General features: G+C 38.2%; 2 protein-coding genes across 2 annotated transcripts in view; both read right to left on the reverse strand.

Moving 5' to 3' along the window:
* The window catches only part of ranbp2 (RAN binding protein 2), a 22,100-nt gene extending 15,492 nt beyond the window's left edge, over positions 1-6,608 (reverse strand). Inside the window, exons 1-14 of the mRNA XM_037686889.1 lie at positions 6,387-6,608; positions 5,543-5,610; positions 5,332-5,443; positions 4,710-4,862; positions 4,312-4,542; positions 4,011-4,153; positions 3,415-3,610; positions 2,795-2,935; positions 2,316-2,475; positions 2,050-2,231; positions 1,577-1,773; positions 1,078-1,201; positions 358-519; positions 142-279 (exon numbers count right to left, since the gene is read on the reverse strand). Coding sequence (XP_037542817.1) covers positions 142-279; positions 358-519; positions 1,078-1,201; positions 1,577-1,773; positions 2,050-2,231; positions 2,316-2,475; positions 2,795-2,935; positions 3,415-3,610; positions 4,011-4,153; positions 4,312-4,542; positions 4,710-4,862; positions 5,332-5,443; positions 5,543-5,610; positions 6,387-6,458 — 2,079 coding nt within the window. The 5' untranslated portion in view covers positions 6,459-6,608. The remainder of the gene's footprint in view (positions 1-141; positions 280-357; positions 520-1,077; positions 1,202-1,576; positions 1,774-2,049; positions 2,232-2,315; positions 2,476-2,794; positions 2,936-3,414; positions 3,611-4,010; positions 4,154-4,311; positions 4,543-4,709; positions 4,863-5,331; positions 5,444-5,542; positions 5,611-6,386) is intronic.
* Positions 6,609-8,596: 1,988 nt separating this feature from the next.
* Positions 8,597-22,292, reverse strand: LOC119419061 (LIM and senescent cell antigen-like-containing domain protein 1). The gene is made up of 10 exons (XM_037686361.1): positions 21,994-22,292; positions 17,042-17,201; positions 15,367-15,433; positions 15,156-15,276; positions 14,909-15,058; positions 13,787-13,937; positions 12,502-12,594; positions 12,105-12,153; positions 11,892-11,967; positions 8,597-9,068 (listed from the first exon to the last, which is right to left on the reverse strand). The coding sequence occupies exons 1-10, from the start codon at positions 22,197-22,199 to the stop codon at positions 8,954-8,956; spliced, it is 1,188 nt and encodes a 395-aa protein (XP_037542289.1). The 5' UTR covers positions 22,200-22,292; the 3' UTR covers positions 8,597-8,953.
* Between the last annotated feature and the right edge of the window lie 389 nt (positions 22,293-22,681).

The raw sequence follows: 22,681 nt of genomic DNA on the forward strand, positions 1-22,681 counted from the left end.
ATATATATATATATATATATATCAGAAGAAACTAAATGACTTTAAAAATCTAGACATAAAATACGTTTACAAAAATAATAGAAAAAAAACTATTTATGAACTAGAATGGTGACCGAGGAGCTTTAAGTGGTTATAATTTACCTGTGCCAAATGCCAGGAGGAGGACAGGTTACTGATGCTTTCCAAAGTGGCGATCGCCTCCTCTGTTCTGCCTTCTATATCCAGGAGAACAGCATATGCTATTTTGGCTTCCTCTTCCAAACCTTTCACAGCAGAAATCTGAAAAGACACAAAAACAATTAAAAAAGGCAAACATGGCAACTTAAAAATGCCATTAAAAAAAAAAAGTATAATAACCTGAATATCCTTGGAGCGAAAGTGTAAGAAGAGAGGGTCAAGGGGCTCTGGTACACTCCTTCTGTTTTTAATTATTTCCAACTGAGGCAAAACGACTCTCCAGTAGTGAACACTGCGGCCGATGTACTCCTTCTGGTCATAATACGAGTTCATTCCATCTCCCTGTGTTGTTAAACATGTTCATACAGATGTCATAAAGAAGGCAATTCTGTCCATATGGCTTATGACACTTGTCTGAAACAAATCACTTCCTCAGTTACAAATCCCATCATAAACAGGAAAGACATTGCCAAGGAAGCGGCACTTGTGGCCGTTTAGACATTTTGCATTTAATCCAGCTAAGCAGCTGCAGACTAAGCAACAGAAAGAAGCAGGTGTGACGACAGGAGGGTCTGCAGAGCTTTTGGCAGTGTTCCCTACATGCTGTTCAGTTGGCTGTGCAGCATGTCAGAGTGTAAATGACTGCCAGTTTCATAAAAGACGCGAACAAGCCAGAGAAGTGATTAATGTTTCAAATGAACAAAGTCCATCTTCATAAAATATGCTTATAAATTGGCTCATTGAGAAATATGCTGCTCTGTCTTTATAATGTTGCAGAAAAAAATAAATTAAACTGTTTTCAGAAACTGTAGTCAGATCCAGAGCGTCAGAGCTTTTAGCTGACAAAACTATGTTTACCATTTCTGGAAACATGCAAAGCTTCAGTAATGGTGCGTTTACCGTCTGGCTGAGAGTCCGAGCCCAGTGGATGGCCAGCGCTGGTTGTAGCCCGTGTTTCTCTCCAGCCCTCAGAGTGCTCAGTCCATGCTGCACAATCATCCGCAGCTTGGCCGACGTTCCGGGACTGAAAGAGAAAAAACACAAAAACCTACAATTATTGAGTCTATATTAATTACAGAAATAAATAAATAAAAGGTCATAAAAATATACATTTTACTAGTCTTTTGGGGGTAATTTTTAAACTATATTTCAAACACAAATTGAAGACTTTCAATAAATTAGGCTCCTATTTTCTATAAACTGGTTCAAATGTTAAGAACCCACATTAAAACGTCATCACGCACCGACTGATATTCAAAAACTGCTACAAATGAAGTGTGTGCATTTTATTTTGATACTAGGATCTATAAAGCTTAGTAAGAAGAATAAATATATACCAGTAAGTGTTTGTATAATCCAAATGCACATATTGTTCACAGTCACGATTTGTGAGACTCACACTGCTCGTTTGTGGATCAGGCTGTAGATGGCGTCCCACCACTCCCTCTGCCTGTCAGTGGTCAGGAGGCGGAGGAGAGGAAGCGGGAGGCAGCGAGGCTCAAAGAGCTGCTGCTGCTGTGGACTCATCTCGCTGCTGATTTTCGCCGTGTCCTGGAGCTGACAGTGGCTGCAGAACACCACACCATACAAAAACACCTGAACAGAGGAAACAACAACAGTTTAACAAAAAGGAGACAGTAAAATGCCACCAATCAAGTGAAAACACTAGCGTTAAACTGTTCAGACATTTAATAAATTCTGAAATCCATGCAAAAACTGTTAAGTTAACCATACATGGAAAAGCTCAACATATTTGTAAAATAAACCTATTTATAAAACTTTAAAAAAAAGGGCAAATTATTAACCGAGCTCTTTCTCCCCATTTGTTGTAAATTAAGGATCTGCAAACGAATTCTCATGAAGACGGTTTACCTCCAGATCCAGCAGGCAGATTGACTCAGGTGAATTGGTGTCTAGCTTTGATGTCTCCAGGGTAAGTCTTGGAAAAAGCTGCTGCAACCAGTCCCTCATAGGTGGCCTTTGGCCCAGAAGAGTCCACTGCAGTCCCAACCAGCTCAGATGTTGCAGTTCACCGCTGTGCAACAAGATAGAGCCTACCAAAAATGCATCAACAGGAATATTGTAATAGAAAGCCGTTACATTTTATCATCTGTACTTTAGGCAATCAGTCATTTTACCTGTGTCCCATCTGGCCAGTTTGGAGAGCTCTGGAACTTCAGCACAGATGGAGCGAATGTCATCATTGGCTATAAAAGAGGATCCAGGGGAGGCCTGTGAACCCCAGAGGAGTTCAAACACAGACTCCTGACCACCACGATTCCCAAACACCTCCACCACCTACACAAGATAAAAGAAAAACAAACTGTTTTCACAGATATTATTTTTTCATTCAACCTTTATTTAGATAGGTTAATCCCACTGAGCCTCGCAGACTCATTTACAAGAGAGACCTGAAATGTAATGATTTAATGTGTGCATTTTCATTCTAATGTAGTAATGATGCAAAAATATCACGTTAAGATAACAGTTGAGAAAATAGTGAAACACTACTGGATGCAGTAAAATCATTATTTTACCGTCTGTTCAATAACATCAAAATAAATTTAATGCAGACTAAAAAATAACGTATCCCTTAACCTTTAACACAAGGACTGACCTCTTTGATCAAAATGGACACATCAGAGCTCAGATTGAACAACATGTGTCCAGCCTGACTCTGTCGGTCATTTGCCAGCAGTTCCAGAAGCTGTGGGGCTGACGAGTCTCTTTTGGTCACTTTGGACTTTGGTCTGGGGACCTGGTGGAAAGAAAAAACAAAAAATACATTGGACTTTCTTCCTCAAAGTAGGTCAATAAAAAGTAAGAAAAAAAACTTGTTGAAGAGTGTACAAGCTTTGTAGGAGAGAAAACTTTAGCTTTTTTTATTTATTAGAAAACATCAAAATGCCACAATATTGTATGGTCAACACAAAGAAAATTGAAGCAATAATATTAATTGTACATTTGACAATCTTATAATCAGTCTTCTTATGGGTATTTTTAAATTTAATGATTATTCTTGTAATGCATGAGTCCAAATTTCATCCAATCAGAAAAGCAAACCAGTCCACAACTAGATACCTCATATGCAATTCATGGTATGTTTGCTTCCATCTTTGTTTTCATCACATGCAGAAAAAAGCATTTTAGGTATTCAAGTGTAAAGGGTTTACATGGATTCCTCCAAACAGTTCAAAACTATGCATCAATAACGTGAGAAAACTGTGCATGAAGTACCTGGTACGCCAGCAGGTAGCACAGCGCAGTATGGTCACTGACAGCTCTCCAGGTCTGTTGCCGATCGTGAGCCAGTTTCAACAACAGCGTGCCAGCATGCAGGTAGAGGTGACCTTTCATCTCCATGAAAACTTCGAAAAGATCATCATTGTGGCGGTTGGCGACGCTGCTCAGCATCTGCATCGCTTGATCAAACCTGAACATAGTTTTAGACGTTTAGGATGGAGCTTAAAAAATATGTGGTTTCAGTGATAACATTAATTTAGGGGTTACAAAATGTAATCAGAAGTTTTAAATTGTACTTTATTTTCAAAGTGTTATTTGAATTTCATCTTTTCTGATAATGGAAAAATACAAAGACCTACCCTCGTAAACTAATATCATTAACACAATCCCTACATGATCTCATCAAGTTTTTACAAAACGCTGAAAACAAAAACAAGCCTGCAGCACCTGATAACAATGGATTAGTTGTGAGCAGAACTCTGATAAGGATACAAGGGTATTAAAAACTAAAAACCTAGAAATAAAGTACACTAGATGTGATTTAATGAATGCAGCTCTTTTTAAAGTCAACAGCAGTGAATCTGAAGTACCCTCTGAATGCATCTAGGCTTGACTGCACGCTGCTGTCAGACAGAGTGATTCTCAGCAGGCTGCAGTGTGTCAACAACACTTCTCTTTGGAGACGTCGACACATCTTCTCATTAGCAGAAACGCTGGGATGAGACAGATACTCCTGAAACAAAGATCATCAACTCTTCAGACTTTTCTTTTCAAATTAAAAAGCTTGTTTGAAAAATGGCTAAAACAGTGAAACAATTCAAGAAGCATTAAAAAAAAAATGAAATAAATGAACAGATTGCTGCCATAAAAATTAAAAAAGTACATTCTGACCTGCAGCGTGTGCAACACCACGGTGTACCAGTGCAGACTGTTGCGCAGCAGGCCTCTCTTCTCAGCAGCCAGACAATGTTTAACAGCCTCATCGAGCCGACCGTCCTGACAGAACAGCTGAACCAACTTCACGTTCACATGAGCATCAGCTGGCCGTGCCGCCAGCTCAGCTTGAAGGAGGTCGAACAACTGGTTCCAGCCCTGCTGGCCCTGACGACTCAACAGACGCTCCTGAATCAAGACAAGTGGACTCAGTGTGGCACACACTTTTTTATTGATAATCACAGCTGGCTGTGAACTAGGCAGCTGCTGGTAATGTACATAGCAGAACCAAAAACTGACAAGAAGGGTACAAAGAGAAGTTTAATTACATATAAAGGGGGAAAAAAACAACTTACCTTGAGGTTGAAGACTGATGGGTGTCCAGGCATGAGCTTTGCTGCTTTCTCCACCCAAAACTCTGCTCTGCTGTCACTTTCTTTCTTATCAACAAGTAACTCGGCTACCTTCAACACCAGGTCCTTCTGCACTGGGTTCAAGTCCACTGAGCGCTGTGTGAACAAGAAATATTAAAACATCCACAAACAACTTCCATACACCAAGCAAATTATGGCATTTGTTATAGTATACACATGTGTAAGTGTGTAAATTCACAGCTGGTGAAGTTAATGTTCCCAAGACATCTGATCTATTTTATGCATCTAAAATAGACTTTTCATGATTTCTTGCAGTAATTTCTAAAAGCTGCCTCTTAATACTACATAAACTCCAAAAAGTGTCTATTTGGGGTTTCAGATTAATTAATTCCGAGCTGACAAGTATCATGAATTAACAAATATTGGTAGAAACATTTCCTGTTCTGACAAAATCCTACAATGTGTTACTCAGAATATATTGGACATTAATACAAATAATAATATACAATACTTGATACAAACTAGCATCCTGAGCAATGGAAATGGATGAATGCTTAACAGATTCATACTGTTTATTTTCTTCCAATCGATATATTCTCTCTACCTTGTAGCATCCGATTGCTTTGTTGATGTCTCCCTCTCTCTCATAGAGCTGCCCAAGGAATTTGTGTGCTTTGGGATCCCTTTCCTGCACCTTGAGATACTCTGACACATGCCTAGAATGAGTGTGAAACATGCCACCAAACAGTCAGCGCAATATTGAAGGAAGCAGCAGAAGCACAGCTGATCAAAAACAGAGAAGCTCACGTGCTTACCTTTTTGCAAGTTCATATTCTTTTGCTTCAAAGTACAACTTAGCAAATAAAAACCCTTTGACTGGCTTCTGAGGAAAGAAAAGCATTATCAGGTGAGATCCCAAATAGAGAACACATTGTTTAATAATGCACTGTACAGTTCCTAATTATATTTTAGCAGTTTTAGCAACATATTATGCAGACCTCCACAGCAATAGACTGTCTTCTGGCAAGGCTGTTAGAGGAATAAGAAGCTACTTGTTGCTTTCTTATAAAACGTGTAGCATTTTTCCAAATGCACATTTTCACTATTTTCATAGGTAAATCCACATGCTGCTTATTTACATTAATTAGTAACATAACACACGCGTTTCTCGCATTTTAAAGTTTTATTTTTTATTTTCAGTGTGATAAAATAACCATATTCTCGAGATATTACAAAAACTACAGTGCGTACGACACCGGCTTATGTTTAGTGTTGTGGATACTAACACGATACAGGAAATACAGAGAAAACTAACTTTTTTTATTCATAAAATTAATAAACGCAGTAGAAGATGATTACAGTTGACTGTGGGGGCTAAAACAGGATAAAGTTGCTTCACCGAACCGCGCATTTAAAATCATCAGCAGCCGCCGGGTAAGCTAATGTGTGCGCGCGCCGCTAGCAGCCGGGTGTAGCTAACATAGCATTGGAAGCTTTCTTATCAAACATAAGTCAGTATTTTAAGCAAACGAATTGTTCGCCATTTGTTGAAGACTACATCTAGCGTGTGGTTAAAATTCGACCAACTCTAGACTTTACACCGACTATATGTCACATGTTAATCTGCTATAAGTCATGCTAACATGATTAGCCGCTTACCTCTTTGAGTGAAGGAGAGGAATTCTGTACAGATGAAACGTAGCGGTCCACTTCCGCCTTGCTCCGCCGCATGACTACAATTATCAGGTACTTCTAAAACGAGCTTGATATACTCCAGAAGACGACAGACTTTACCAAATCTATTAAACACTAAGGTTATTTTAGCTCGTCAGTCATGTTAACTCCCCATGCGTTGTGTCGTTACCGTCAAACCGGAGTGGGTCACGTGGGTCTTACTTATCCAATCAGAATTAAGAGTTTAACGACGCACGCTGACGCACTGTTTTTTAAAAAAGATGGGTGGGCTCAGAAACGTCACAGCAAAAATACCACAAATGTTCAAAACACTATAATACTGTATTAGTACACTTTTTAATTTTTTTTATTTAATTCCAAAATAAGATCAAGCTATACACATGCGCATTCTCCAATATGAGAAATAACATGATCATAATGGATCATAATGGCTTTAAATGTATAAACATTAAGAGACATGCAAGATTTTCTTGAAGCCTCTGGAAACACAGGAACAAGTGCAGCATAACTGCAGATTTTATGGAAGGCAATGTGTAAAATATTGCATTTATTTGCCTTCCGGTATTTGGCTTTGTTTCTGCGATATGGACCAATTTCCCTATGTAAAGAATTATTTTCCAACTTGTCTGAGCTTAAACACATAATTACTATTTTTCCAAAACATAGTGACACTATGATAGTGTGCTGCATAAAGTACAACCGTTAGCAATGCCTTTGCATGATAATCAGCATATAAGTAACAGCTTTGTACCCTAAACTTTCAAGGTTCACTATTGTCATTCACATCACATGTGGTGCATGAGGTGGAATGAAATTGTGTACTTAAGGTCCCAGTTACACCCAAAAATAGCAAAAAATATAAACTATATATATATATATATATGAAAGAGTACACAAGGATTTAAGACACAGTATACTCTAACTAATTATATATGGTGTGTTTCTACTTTCAAAGAATACAAAAACACTGCACAGCTAATTTTGAAATACTTTATTTAAATAAGCTAACAGAAAAACAAACAAAAAAAGCTTTCAGTTCAAGTTCTGAACATGCACTTTGATGTATTATGATGAAAATAAAATACATTCACAAACATTGCCAAGAGTTAAAAAAACAGTATTGGAAGAGTTTATTTGTAAATTGCAAACACTATAGTGTTGTTGAAGCTTGTACAAGAGAAATGTGGTTTTAGTGCTGAAATGCAGTATGAAAACAAATGTTTTGCGTTTATAAAATTGTGGAATGTGCTTTGCTAAAGCAATAAAATAAGCTTTGCATGATAAAATACAGTGCACACAAATTGCTTGGACGTAAGAACATTTGGCTTCTTTTCCTACCACTTGCACTTCATTAAGAGGATCACCTTTTTTGGATTACTAACAACTAATGTTCTAACAGCTGACACCACTCACACTCAGTCTCTGTAACACACACATATAGCAACAAGTCAGTGTGAAGCTTATTGAGTTTATACTGAACTGCACTGGACCATAATTATTATGGATGCACAATATTGAATTTTTGGCTGATATGCCAATATGTTAAAATTTATTTGGCCGATAACCGATACCAATACTGATATTTTTCTCCCTAGACCTACTTACAGAAACTACATAGCTTTCTGTGCTGTGGAATTAAAATACTACATTATTCTGCATGGCCTTTGCCAATTTGACCTGCCACTATATATATATATATATATATATATATATATATATATATATATATATCACCATGCCGATAATAATGTGCATCCCTAATATTTATGCTTTTCTGTCTCTTTTATGAACTCAGTGTGAATAAGCACAGTTAAAAAATGTCAAACTTGGATAACGTTAAAGGAAATACAAGTTCTGGCAAATACTGTAAGGAGGCACTAAGACTGCTGCCAGAGATGGCTGAGTTCATTACTGCTGCAATTTTACAGACCTTAACAAAACTATTTTTCACCATTAAAAAAAACAAAACATTAATTTTACATATAATGATAAATATGGGGAAACAAGCATTCTTGAGTACATACACATTTAATACAACTTATCTTATACACTTTTTTTTTTGTACTAGAGAAACATAGCAGTAACATCATTCAAACAGAGGAGAGGTTTCTCCTGTTGGCAAACCATTGAACATGTCAAAATATCTTTAAAGTCATATTTCCAAATGTCTCCTAAAGTTTGTTTTTAAGTACAGGACCACTCTCACAGGTACTATACTGTACTGTATGTATTTATTTAGCAGTGAAATAAGCAAGTATATATAAAAACATAAACAGTGCAGCTTTCAGGCAATAAGGCACTAACAGGTGAAGCAAAATGACCAGCCAACAATCTGACTGTTGGTTTCAGGAACCAAAGATCCAGATTCAGCACTTTCTAGGTGTGGATACAAGAGTTACAAGTGGCGTGCTCCATTACAGTAACCAATTAACTGTAGTATGAAATGGCTATTTCTGTCTTGGGTGATTCTTGAAGGTGGACAGAACTGGCTGCCTCATTGTTTCCTCTCCTCCATCGACACAGTTGTGTGTTCACTTCCTCGCAGCAGCTTCGGACAGCTTCTTCAGCCTCTTCTTCAGCTCCAAGGGGAACTTCTCATAGCACTTCTTACACACCGGCTTCATGTCAAACTCCACAAACTTGTTCCTGAGGTGGAAAGAAAATCTCAGTTGTCAATTAAGCCATCTGGTGGTATAAGAAAAGGAACTGTTGTTGCTTTATGGATGCAATTTATTACAATCAATCATACCGTTTGTAGTTTTATAAGCCTGCCTATATCTACTGCAGCATTTATGTAAGATAGAAGACTTTAGTCACAACAATCATACAGCGAGGAAGCATTTTTAGTTATTGTGTGAATGCTGGTTCCTGTTTTTTCTCTACATTTTTTAATCTAACTACTTCTAAATACATTGTGCTTGTCATGCATTTCTGACCTTTTTTGTTACTTATACATGAGTATGTTTAATACTACTGAGGGATTTACTACGCTTTCACGAATGAAAGTTTCACAGGACCAGTCGAGCAACTACCTCGACTAATCACCGCTCTAACCAACAAAAGTTGTCTAGAGCAGTGGTTCTCAAACTGAGGTCCACGGACCCCTGGGGGTTCATGAGCCGCTGCTTGTGGGGGGCTGCAAAAAAAAACAAAAACTTTTTTTTTTACAAGCACGTAGATGTTTAACAACCCTTTAAAATACAGCAAAATGCAGGAAATCACATGCACTTTAATCAAAATTTTCTGGGGGAGGACCCCCAAACCCTCTCCCTTCCCCCCATCTGCTATTTGCATTCCGGCATTGATCCATTTACAAATTAAGCCCTGTTACCTGGTATGACTACAGCTGTTATGATTCTGTTTTATGTAAAGAGTTTTCTGTAATAATTTGAAGAAGTGGCGATACATTTATGTTCGTTATGTGAATAAGTAAAGGTTTAAAGTGGTTTTTGATTCTGTTAATTTTATCAAAACTGTCATTTTTTGGAAGTGGAAATTAAAAATGTTGTTAATTAAATGCGTCTCAAATGAAAAATACCCCATGTTTAAAAGTATAAAAATTGTATTAATACTATTAAAGAACAGGTCTCAAGTATTTATGCTACACAAATATTTCCATTGCATTAAAGAAACAAATTATTTAATAAACATGAGGATTATGAGGGGGTCCCTGAAACTTTTTCTCCCCTGTAAGGGGATCCCTGAACCCAAACAGTTTGAGAACCCCTGGTGTACACTAAATTAAATGAAATTTAAAAAAAAAAACATGTTTTGACATTTCCTATCAAAGCATGTATACAGTACAAGGACTGGGCCACGTGTCATACCCGGTGGAAATGTTGGATTTGCTCAGCTGAGCTGCCGGATGTGATTACAGCTTTCCTCCTTAAACCAGACGAAGTGGGTGACCAAAGAAACAAAGCCTTCCCTTTACCGTGCGATTGATCTGATTTTTGTGTTTGCATAGCAAAACCCTGATCTTTGTTTCCTGCTCAGAAGTGGTCAAAAGCTGAGAATGTTTATTGGCCTTTGGTCACTTAAACACGTCGTTAGTTTGTGTTCACCAGCTAAATCTTTGCCCTTTCCCTGACAGACAGCAAGGAAAACAAAATCTGTTATAAAAACAAAAAGAGGCAACAAGGAAGCTGGAAACTGACCAAATGGAAGACAGCTGAAGTGAGGAGGAAAGAGGAAAAGAGAAGATCACAGACACATGGGAATCAGCGGTTTCTTCTTCTTCTCTTTTGAATCGCGTTCGCGCTTCGCCAGCCGGCGTTTCATATCATCAGGGAGGCGTTCATAGCAGTGTTTACACACCGGCTTCAGATCCACCTCCACAAACTTATCTCTGATAGAGCAGAGAGATGGAGAGGGGTGGGAAAGAGAGGGGGGAAATGACAGGAGGACGAGAAAGCAGTGGAGGAAAAAAAACAAGCGTTGTATAATTTAAACAGAGGCAATAAAAATGGAGAAGTGGGAGGAAAAAAAAAACACACAGAGACAAAAGAATATGAGAAAAGTGAGAAATGAAGAAAAACAGCAGCAAAAAGTCTCAAATGCAAGGCAGATGTGAAAGAGATGCAAGATAAAGCAGACAACATAACCTGGGATGTATGGCAGGAATTTCAAAGTATATACAGTAGTCCATCGTTTATCACTGGGGATCCATACCCTGAAGACCCGTGATAAGTGACAGTAGTACAAGTAGTAAGTAGTAGTTTATTTTAGTGCATATATATATATATATATATATATATATATACTTATATATATATATATATCTATATATATATATATATATGTAGGCGTTTTAAATGCTTCCCACACTCATGCAATATTCTAAACAATGTTTCTAAACTCTAAATGCTTTAAAAGAGCACAGCATGTCATGAACTCAGCTTCCTTCCTCTGCTGCTCTCAGCCACCTGCAAGCGCTCTTGGCCACGCCCACTTCTACACTGCACGGAGATCAGCTGAGATCAACTGCAGCAGGAAGTTTATCCTGCAGCATGGGCTGCACAGAGGTGCAGCAGGTGCTAAATAATTTAAAACAATTTATTTTGAATAAAAATTCCATGCCGATCGTGCGGCTCTCCCATCAATCAGCCAGTTGTGTGTCATGTCCAATCTTATTTTGAAAAATTGCGATAGAACGAGTCCGCGATAAAAGAACTGCGAAGTGGCAAGGGACTACTGTATATACTTAATCCTTAATGCTTTTAAAGTAAACTACTTTGACTATGACAGAGGTGTGTTTTCTTGTGTGTGTGGTGTATTGAAATGTAAAAAAAAAATCACTGCTCATACCTAGCTACTACACTTCAACCAGTAAAAGTGGAAGGGGCCAGAAGTCACAGCAACTGGGTTTTTTTTCTGGATTATATGTACAAATGTCCAAAAACGTTTAAAATATCAAGCATTAGATCTGGGTGTCTCTGTAACTTTGGATCCCAACATGCTGCCACTTACTTGAGCGTGAGCTTGGTGTTACAGGTGGAGCAGGCAAAGCAGTTGACACACCAGGCCTTGTTAAGAGCAGACACCACTGAAAACAAAACAGAGGGGAATAATCACAAAAACAGCTTTGCAGATTTAATTACATTTTTAATTGTAAAGTCTTGAAATATCAACGTAGATTTCAAAATAAGTGGGGCTTTTTTATTTAAAAATGAGCGTCCTCACCGTCTCCTTCAATAACACGATTGCAGTGGTAGCAAACATCTCCGAACAGCTGAGTGAGAAGACAGGAAGAGAAACAAGATTAGACACAGAGCAACACTTTTTATTTTCCCTTCAGCTTTTATCATGTCTCACACAACATGCTGTTTCCAGACTCTTTGGGGACAAACACGAGCTGCTAAAACAACCTAAATACAGCTGGAATCAAAGGATTTAATATAAATGATGCTATTTGCTGTTTCATATCTTCACTAATTATACAATTTATATAAATTAATGAGAATAAATGTAAACAGTTTAGAAAATATTGGGACTGCTTGGGACTATTATATCCCAATTACCCATATACATTAGTATGATGTCTGTTGCTCCAAATCCTCCCTCCCCATGAGTGAGTTACCTGGTTGTAATGCGTTTCGCAGTAGGCCAGGCCCTTGCGCTCGTAGTGGCGGTGTCCCAGGAAGGGTTTCTCACATTTAGCACACACAAAATGCTGCAAGCAAACCCAAAGCCAAGCACACACACATGGTTAGAACAAGTCAGTAGATCAACACACTCAGACGGTGTTATGGTCGTTATCAGGCCGGAGCAAAACCAGACCAGTTCAACCCAGGATGTCCTGCTGCTGCGTCCATACAGAGAGAGGAGAGTGTGGACAGAAACGTGACCATTAGGATTTAAATGGTTTGGCCCAAAAAAAAAAAAAAAGTTATTGTATTGTCTGTATATGAATGCATAATACTGAGAAATGTTGAGATAATGTGGACTATTTAAAGTGCCGTAGACATTTATGAAGGGAAAATCCTAGTAGCTATTTTTAAACGTTTTTCTTTTTTTATAAATATATATTTTTTAATAAAACAAACTGAAAACAACATTCTTCATTTTTAAATCATAAAAGTTTTCAGGGCTTGAAGAATTGATGGTAAATAATAAACAATGCTGTATGAAAGTAGCTTTAATGTGAGACATTTTATGTAATACTTAAAAATCTAAATGTTATGATTAGATGATGGAAATTTTGTTCCAGACATGTTCTGACTTCCCATCAATAATCTAATCCTCAAACTTTATAATACAAAGACAAACTGGTAAGATTAGCACAAACTACAGCAATCCCTGTATGGAGGCCAGTGGGTGGTAGTCAGGGAGGGCGACAAGCAGCACTCGACTCGTTTTAATCTCCTCACCATATCAAAGTGTCTTTCACAATAAGCGTGACCACCTCGCTCGTAAAACGGGTGGCCCTGAAAGGGACGCTCGCACACAGTGCACACGTGGTGCTACGAGTGGAGGAGGTAAAGCAGAAAAACAGACTTTAAATGTGAAAATCTTACAAGAACACGAAAAAAAAGAAAATAATGGGAAAGGAAGCTAATGGAGGAACGATAAAGGGCTCTGAACTTGAGATGAAGCCAGTAAACGTACAAGTCACAAAGAGTGTGGCTCTTTTTAAAGGGAAAAAATGTAAACAATGAAATGCACGAGAAAGTAAACAACACCCCAAAAATATATGCAATCCATCAAAGAGCGTTTTTAAGTCTTAACTGCATCCATCCTGTGTATGTAGACAAAGTTGAAACAGTGAAGCATCAAATACATTTTCAATCCATTATTTAAGATGGATATGAATCCAGGCACAACATAACAGCAGATATTCAGCTTAAAAAAAAAAAAAATCACACCTCGACGTGCCACTGCTTGCCCATAGCGTTGACCACGCGGCCCTCGATAGGTCGCCTACACGCCCCGCAAATGGGGACGCCCATCTTGTCGTGGCAGGGTAGACAGTAGAGCTCCCCCTTCAGCTCCCTGGCATCAGCTGTCAGCTCCTTTCTGCAGGGATCCAGATGTAAGTTAGCACTGGTATCTCTATAACCAGCTGTTTAACTATAGTTAAACATAAGTAAGTAAGAAGGTAAACTTTATTCATATAGCGATTTTCATATTTTTACAGAAATACAAAATACAAGCTTAAATAAAACAAAAACGATAACAACAGCTGAGTAATAAAAACAGTAAGAACAGCTGATTAAAAAAAAAGTATCATTTTATTTATTTTTATTTATGGATGTTGAACATGTTTGATAAAAAAAATTACCAGTATATTTATGGACAAAAAAGTAATTGAAAACTATAATAACATATTTATGAGATTATTTTCTAATAGTATTTGTAGGCAAACATCTCAAATTTTGGGCTGCTGTTGTTACGCCGTATTGTTTCACATTATTAGTGTTTGGTGTATATCTTAGATCTTTAAGCGTACCGTTTGGTGTTTGTTTAGCATATATCTTAGATCCTTATATACCGTTCCTTTTTATACTTTGTATTTTGCTATTCTTGGGTGTAACTGGGACCATGTGTACATAATTTCTTTCCACCTCATGCACCTGAAACCACAATAAAAAACCACAATAAAGTTGACAAACAAATTTGGGCTCATATCTACAATGACCTAATTTGTCCACAAGAGGGCGCTTTTACTCTTTGGGTTCATCGTTTTAAGGCAGAACAAAAACAGCTTTCTATAAAACCACATCTGATGTTGTACGAACTAGTTTCATTATAAAAAAATAAGATGAATACTAAGACTAAAACCCAATATCGTTCAGCCAGTGAAAATAAAAAGTATTTTAATGTAAAAATTTTGACTGTGAAACAATTCAACTTTTCTTTGTAATGATTTTCAGTAAGTCTGAAGCCGACGTGCGTCCCGGCTCATTATCGATATATTATTTGCACTCAGCTGTCTCGCTTGTTCTGTGTTTCCACTTATTGCTGATCAGGCATGTGCATGTGTTTACCCGCAGTTGTTGCAGTTGAAGTGATCGGGGTGATAGGGATCATTCTTGAACAGCAGAGGTCGTTCCTCAATGATGGCATGACACTTCTGGCAGATGTACTTCCCGAGCCCTCGAGCTTTTTCTCTGTTGTGACACGGACGACACAAGTGCCTGATAGGAGAAATAGAAGCAGAGGATTAAAAAAATATATATTATGATTAAAAAAACTTGATCCCTTGTATAAAATGTTGGATGCGATGCTTCTAACCGTCCAGCGTTTTTAACAAATCCAACATCTGCAAGCACGGCCTGGCAGATATCGCAGCAGAAACAATCCGGATGCCAGCTGTTGTTCATCGCCTTGATCACGCGTCCAATAATGAACTCACCTGAGAGACACAGCAGTTTGATCATAAGTGTGCACTAAGAGACTTCTGCTTCCATCCTTATAAGTTGTCAAGAAAACTGGATGTACTCACCACACTGGTGGCAACAAGGAGCGAACAGCATCTGGAAGTCATGTTCACAGTACTTCCTGCCTTCAAACTGTCAAAACAACAGAAAACATATGTAATATGTATGTAAATATGTACTAGATATTGAATATGTATACTAAGGACATGAAAAAGTTTTTTTTGTGGCTTTCAACTTTTTTCTGCTAGTTTCAGCTTTTTCTGCTATTTCAGCTACTTTTTATGTTTTATGCTAATTTTAGCTTTTCAGCTAATTTCACATTATTTTAGCTCATTTCAACTTGTTCCGCTTTCTTATAGAAGTTTTAGCTTCTTTCTGCTTTTTCAGCTACTTTTCAGGGTTTTTTTTGTGCTAATTTCAGCTTTTTTAATAGCTAATATACATCATTTTTTTAGCTCATTTCTGCTTATTTAAACCTAATTCAGCAAATATGTGTTCTTTCCGCTTTCTTCTGCTAACTTAGACTCGTTCATCCATTTCAGCTACATTTCAGCAAGTTTTCGCTCATTTCAGCTGTTTTTCAGCAATAAGCATTCACACTGCATTTTCACAGGAAATGCAATTGCCCTAGTTTACTTTGTGTTGATAAAGTGCAAATAATAAAATATATGGAAAAAAACTGAAGCATCTTCTATGACATCATCATCTGACTTATGGAGCTTCAGTCCATCCCTGTGTAACTCACTGTTATGGCTGTTTGAAGCAAAGTAAAAGGGATCAAATCTGTCTCGAAGCTACTTTAAAAAAACATTAATGTTTGAACATAATGGAGATCTGTCACATTTAATCAAGAGTTGGTTATAATCTTGGCCAACCTTTGTCATTTTCACTCATTTTATTCAAAGAACAGCAAGCATGAGCACAACGCTGGATGTACTTATTTTATTTCCACCAGCGTTATAAACAGGACAGGAGCTGTAAGAACTACACTGAAAATCTTTACCTTTTTGTAATCTTTACATGGTTTTACACACACGTCCCTATAGGACGGCAATTATATATATATATTTTTTAGAACAGGATTTATAAAGAAGTAGCAATGTTTAAAAAACAGCATCTTTTGGTCAACAAAACAAATGCAAAAGTGGAGCTTTCTTTCCAAAATATCTTTAAACTCAGTGAAAGCTACTTCTGTTTAATGGTAAATAACTGATCACATTCAGATGACTTTATTTAGAGCAACGTGCACAGCAAGGAAGGAAAACATCCTCATCTATAATGTTTATTGATCAGAACAGTAACAGTGCACTCTCTTTGATAAATATTAAAAGCTTCAGTTCCTCTAGTCTGAGAAACGTTTCGTCTTGCTTCAAGGCCAACGAAGGGACGATTTATTGGAAGAGGACATCTGATGAGTCAATAGTGCATTACTGTTAGTCTTTATTTACCTTAACTGGAAAAAGTGCACAGTGAAAGGATGTGTATTGACACAGATCTCTCTATTACAAGAAAGTCCAACAGTTTGTCTTCGCAGAGCAACTTTTGTGTTAATTGATTCAAATATTCTATTTAGTCGTATATGTTTTATACAAACTGTGTGTGTTGCTATGCAAGTGTATAGAGCAGGTTCAACTAATAATCAAAAAAGTGTTTATTAGAATCTATTGTCCTCAAGGTTTGCTTAAAATCACCACATTATGCATTTTATTGGCATTACTTTATAAAATGAAAACGTGTCACCTCGTAGAAGAGTCCTTCTGGGAACTGCTGGAAGCACTGAGCACAAACGAAGCACTGCTCGTGGTAAAGCTCCCCGTTGCTGTTCACGATCTTCTCTGCCGGGGCGAAGCCGCTCTTACAGCGCTCACACATGGCGCTGGCCAGAGCGTTAGCCATGTTGCTGAGGGGGAAAAACAAACAGGATGAGAGTGTCCTGAAATCATAAAAGTGAAATAAAATAGGTGAATTTGGAAGAGAAACAGTTTGATAACATTAAGGTTTTCTTGAGTCAGTTTAGCTGACAACACTTTTAGTTGATTTAAGCTTCTCTGAGCCTAAAAACCCATACGAGCGCAGGGATTGATTTCATATTTTCCAGATGCGTTGAACTTTATACCTTGGGATCTAAAACAACAACACGGGTCATGTCAGTCCACTGAAATCAGTATTTTCAAACTTGTTATTCCATTTTTCCGCATCGTGATAACAGCTGGTAGATTTTCTCGGTGAAAGGAGGCGGTAAAGAGGGAAAATGTGATGCAAGAGGTTATCGGTACAAAAACAATCTAATTCCCAGGTTTACTTTGGCTCTGGTTATCAGGGTGTGGGGATAAGTGAGGTGTAAAATCTCCGTGTTGTTCATGAAGACTACTTTTAATCTCTCCACATGTTGCGAGTGCATAAACACGATTTATTAGGAATTTAAACAAAAACAGCGAGGGAAGTCAAACGTCTTGAAAGGAAAACTAGAAACACGAGTTTGGAATAATATTAATCTGATCTAATCTTTTCATTAGATGTCTCATTGCAAAACAGAACTGTAATGATACGAACCAGACAAAAATTAGACAAACTTAAAAAAATGCCTAACAAAATGATTTATTCATGCCTCTTTTTAGTCTTAAACTTCACGAGCCACAAACTAATGAACTTTAATTAAAATGTCCAATTCAAAATTGCACTACAAATTGAATGTCGAGTCAAGTATCACAATATCACACGCGGATAAATGCCCTTTTAAAAGGTAGGTGGAACAATGCTGCAGGCAGACGTGTTGGCGTGAAAAACACAAAGAAAAAGGAGAAACGCTCCTGGTTTTCTTTTGTTTCAAAGGTCACAACCCCACCCTGTATCAAGACAACACAAATAACCACACATTATATTTTATTTAAGTTTATGTCATCTCCTAATTCTCACACAGTTAGTTCAAGACAGGGATCAGGAATTTCAAAAACAACCAGTAACCCTTCTTATTTGTTTTACATTTGGGAGTACTATGTACTTAAGCCAGTCATTATTTTTAACAGTAGCGATTTCAGTAAATGTCTTTAATAATTTGTGACAAAAAAAAAAAAAAGTGGTTATGTGGCATTTTACCATACTGAAGCAAGATGTTTCCAGTCCTCACAGAAATATCAAATACATATTTTATTATATGCCCTGTCTGGACTGATATCAAACGGAATAAGAGCCCTGCCCTGCAGATGATTTAAGACAGGAAGTGATACATCCCTCTGGCATTTCCACCATCAAAGTTGCCTTTATCACCAGATAAAGACACGCCAGCACAGTCACAAAACTAGAACAAAATGGGCTTTTTCTTCCTCAATAAATTCAATGTCATTTCCAATTTCCCCTGGCTTTGTTTTTGCAGAGTCCCTTTCATAAGCAGTTTATAACATTTAGATCAGGTTTGGAAATTGCCCCCAGTTGTTCTTCCACACATGTTCAGGGAAATAGAGATGTTTGCTCCTCAAAATACTCCAGAGTGAAAAGAGTCTAACAGACAGGCAGGACGTGATCGTCTCAGTGTTTTGTATCAATATTTATCACCTGCTGCCAAAGGTGAAGGCAGACAGTAAAGCTTTTGCCAATGTTTGTGTGTCTGCCTGAATGAACCTCTGGACTAATTTAATAAAAATTACTCAGCGTAATTATTGGCTATACATCTACAATTGATTAACTGTTGGAGTGGACTTATTTCAAGACAGCCGCCACAAGTCAAATGGCTAAAACTCGGGTAATTGTAGAGATATTCAGCAAAGATGTGGTAGTAGCTGAACATCCCAACACATCTCTAAGAACTACACTTTGAGGAATATGTTTCCTTTAATGTTTGCCGTTACCTGATGGAACCAACCCACCTAGCAAAACATCTCAAATCAAAATGACTACCACAGCTACTGTGTTTGACATCAGCCAATACCAAAATGGCAATAACGGAGGCACAATTAAAAAAATTGAACTAAGATTTGGAGCAATAGAAGCTGAGAATCATTCCAAACATGTACAATAAGCTTTACACATTGCTCAACATCTTTGCTTAAAACTTTGGCATGAGCAGTTAGGGATTAGGTGTCTTGCTCAAGGACACGTGAGCATGGCGGTAAGTTGAACCTGCGACTTTCTGGTCCCAAGTCAGCTGCCCTAACTCTACACGTCTCGACCCCAACTTCAGCGAAACTCTCAAAATAATATTTGGTCGTACATCTACAACTATTTATTTTTGGAGTCGCCCCAGTTCTAGTTGGATGCCACACAGTTCTAGTTGGATGCCACAGCTAATCAACCTTAGTTAACACAAAATGGGCTTTAACTCATTCAATATTAAAGATACTGAGCTTAATCTGGTGTGGTAGTATACTCCAATTTGCACGATTATACACTGGCCAAAAAAGAAAAATCGCCACCTGGATTTAACTAAAGTAAATAGGTAGGAGCCTCCTATTGGATAATTACTGAATGGGCGATTATCTTTCAGCTGGCAACAAATTATTTAACCCCAACTGGTGCAATGAGTTGCTTCTCGTTTCTTAAACAACCATGTTGAAAGACACATCACGTGGTCGTGAAAAAGATTGGGTTAAGAACTGTCCAGCGCATTATTAAAAACTGGAAACACAGTGGGGATCCATCATCTTTGAGGAAGAAATGTGAACGGAAAAAAAATCCTGAATGATCATGATCGGTGATCACTTGAGCGTTTGGTGAAATCAAATCGAAGAAAAACAACAGTAGCACTCAGGGCTTTGTTTAATAATGAAAGTAAGAGCATTTCCACAGGCACAATGCAAAAGGAACTCAAGGATTTGGGACTGAACAGCTGTGTAGCCTTAAGAAAATCACTAATCAGTGAGGCTAACTGGAAAAAAAGCTTCAATTTGCTAGTGAGCATAAAGATTGGACTCTGGAGCAATGGAAGAAGGTCATGTGGTCTGATGAGTCCAGATTTACCCTGTTCCAGAGTGATGGGCAAATCAGGGTAAGAAGAGAGGCAGGTGAAGTGATGCACCCATCATGCCTAGTGTTTAGTCATCAATGTAAGATCTTGGTGAAAAATTAATGCAACACTGGATGAAATAGATCTTGTGACATTACAGAAGCTTATCGAAACAATGCCACAGTGAAAGCATGTCATAATCAAAGCTAAAGGTGGTCCAACAAAATATTAGTGTGTGACCTGGTTTTTTGGTGGCAACGTTTTTTTCTTGGCCAGGAAGTGTATTATATTACATAAGATTGTGGATATTTGTTTACAAGGTTTGACCAACCAGGAATTATCTCTGTTCACCTGTGGGATCCATAAGACATCCTCTGCCCGTCATACTACAAAATTAGCAGTAACATGTTTTTGAAAACTTTCAGACTACTTCACTCTCATAGCTCCTCTCTGCTGACAGAGATGACAGACTGTTAGGTGTGCACAGAAGGGAAGGTTTTCTCACCAGCTTCCAACATCCTTTAAATAGGTCATGACCAAATGCTTTCCACCCTTACATCATTCGTGGTCCCTAAACAGTGTGTAATTGTGTAATTATACATTTACTACGATGGTACAAATGTCTACGTTAAACTAAACACGTAAATAGTTTGGAACTTGGACAAAAAGTAAACATCTGGACATATACTTCTTAATTAGCGTATCATGTCCAGAACCCTGCCATAGAACAGAACAGAATAAAAATCTTTAAGTGCCTCATGTGGTTCCCTTTTTTTTAATTCTGTCAGACTGGTCTTTGACTGTAAAAGGAGTCTGTTGTCAGAGACTATCAGTTGTGTTTTTTCTTTCCTTCATTCAACCTTTATTTATACAGGTTAGTATGAGGGCTCATTTACAAGAGAGACCTGTGTTACCTTCTTTTCCTTCCACCCTGCTCTCCGCTTGAGTCAGAGTCTCTCTTTTAAATAGTTGCACTGTACTTTTGGAGTTTCTAAAGTTGATTAGAAACGATAACTGCAAGTTCTTTTTTTACATGATTTACCCACCTAACATCAAATCACTTGAAGACTTCATTTTCTCCTGAAAACGTCCCATTCTAAACCTCTCAATAACCTTACTAAATGATGAACCCAGATCAGTGAGAATTACAACATGTATATTTAGCCTTCCTGTCTTTCAAGCACATCCTTCAAATGCCAGTTGGCATATTCTACTTTGCATAACAACTCTCCCCCGTGGCAAAAAATAGCCCTCCCTGTGTGCTCCCTTCCTGTAGGTTCACAGCTATCCTTGCACAAACATGGCACCCACAGCAGCTTGAGCTAATCAAACTGGCCTGTAAAGCTTGAGCTCGAATGAATTCTTCACATTCTGTAACACTGGAGTCAGCTGGAAGTAAGCACACCATATCAAGGCTGTGGAAGAGGCCAAACTCCCCAACTCCTACAATTAAAACAAAATAAATAAATCTGAACTGGAATCAGCTTAATTGACACATGTATATAAAAACGTACGTCTCAAACTGAAATCGTAATGCAGTGATAGGCAAAACCTTCCGACAGTAAACATCACACAAACAAGGCAAATGACCTTTAAAGTCATATCCATGTCCACACTCTAAATATTACAAATGTAGCAGTTCAGTGAGCAACTTCCACCTCTTGTTCATATTTTTTTAAATCTAAAAATTAAACTATTTGAGTTTATAACTGCAGATATTTTGCTTTTGGCTATTTAAACGTCTGCTACTTACAAGCGAGCATAAAAGTCACAAAACTCCTTATAGACTTTGACATCACTTTTGCGTCTCTGGGTCTTGGACACAGGGACCTCAGTCTCTCCTCTGTCTCCCATCTGAAGCCTTTGGTGGTAGCCGTTCATCTCTCCGTAACGAACGTGGTCCTGACTTTCGGCATCTTCGGGTATCGACGGCGGCAGGGCACGACTGTTCACCTCCATGCTCGTCTCAAACAGGGCAAATAAAAGTTCAGGCAGAGCAACTGAGTCTAAACTCCTCACGCTCCGGTGAAAATCCTCTGTGATGGTTCAGTATCCAGTAAAATGACCGCGGTGAGCAAGGAGAGTGAAACACCCACTGTGCAGGGAGTTCGCACCCTCCCTCTTTCTCTCACCCACCCCGTCCCTCATAGACACAACACTCCCTCTTTCTCTCATTCCCCACCATCAGCTCTGTCTCCTTTCCACACAGACTCTCAGCCTCCCCTCCTGTCACACTCTCTGTCTATTCTTGGGCAGGTTCCTGAAATTAAAGAGCCCACCCTGACGCCTGTTCAGACAGAGGTCACTGTGTCATTATGATCAAAACACACCCACCCATACAAACACAGGTCCTCGCTGTAATTTTCAACAGTTCTATATGATCTTTAACATCGTTCAGCATCTGGATCTCTCCAGGAGAAATAACATGACTGCTGCTCTGT

This window comes from Nematolebias whitei, chromosome 13 (assembly GCF_014905685.2).
Source record: "Nematolebias whitei isolate Nwh7 chromosome 13, NemWhi1, whole genome shotgun sequence".
Classification (NCBI taxonomy): Eukaryota; Metazoa; Chordata; class Actinopteri; order Cyprinodontiformes; family Rivulidae; genus Nematolebias; species Nematolebias whitei.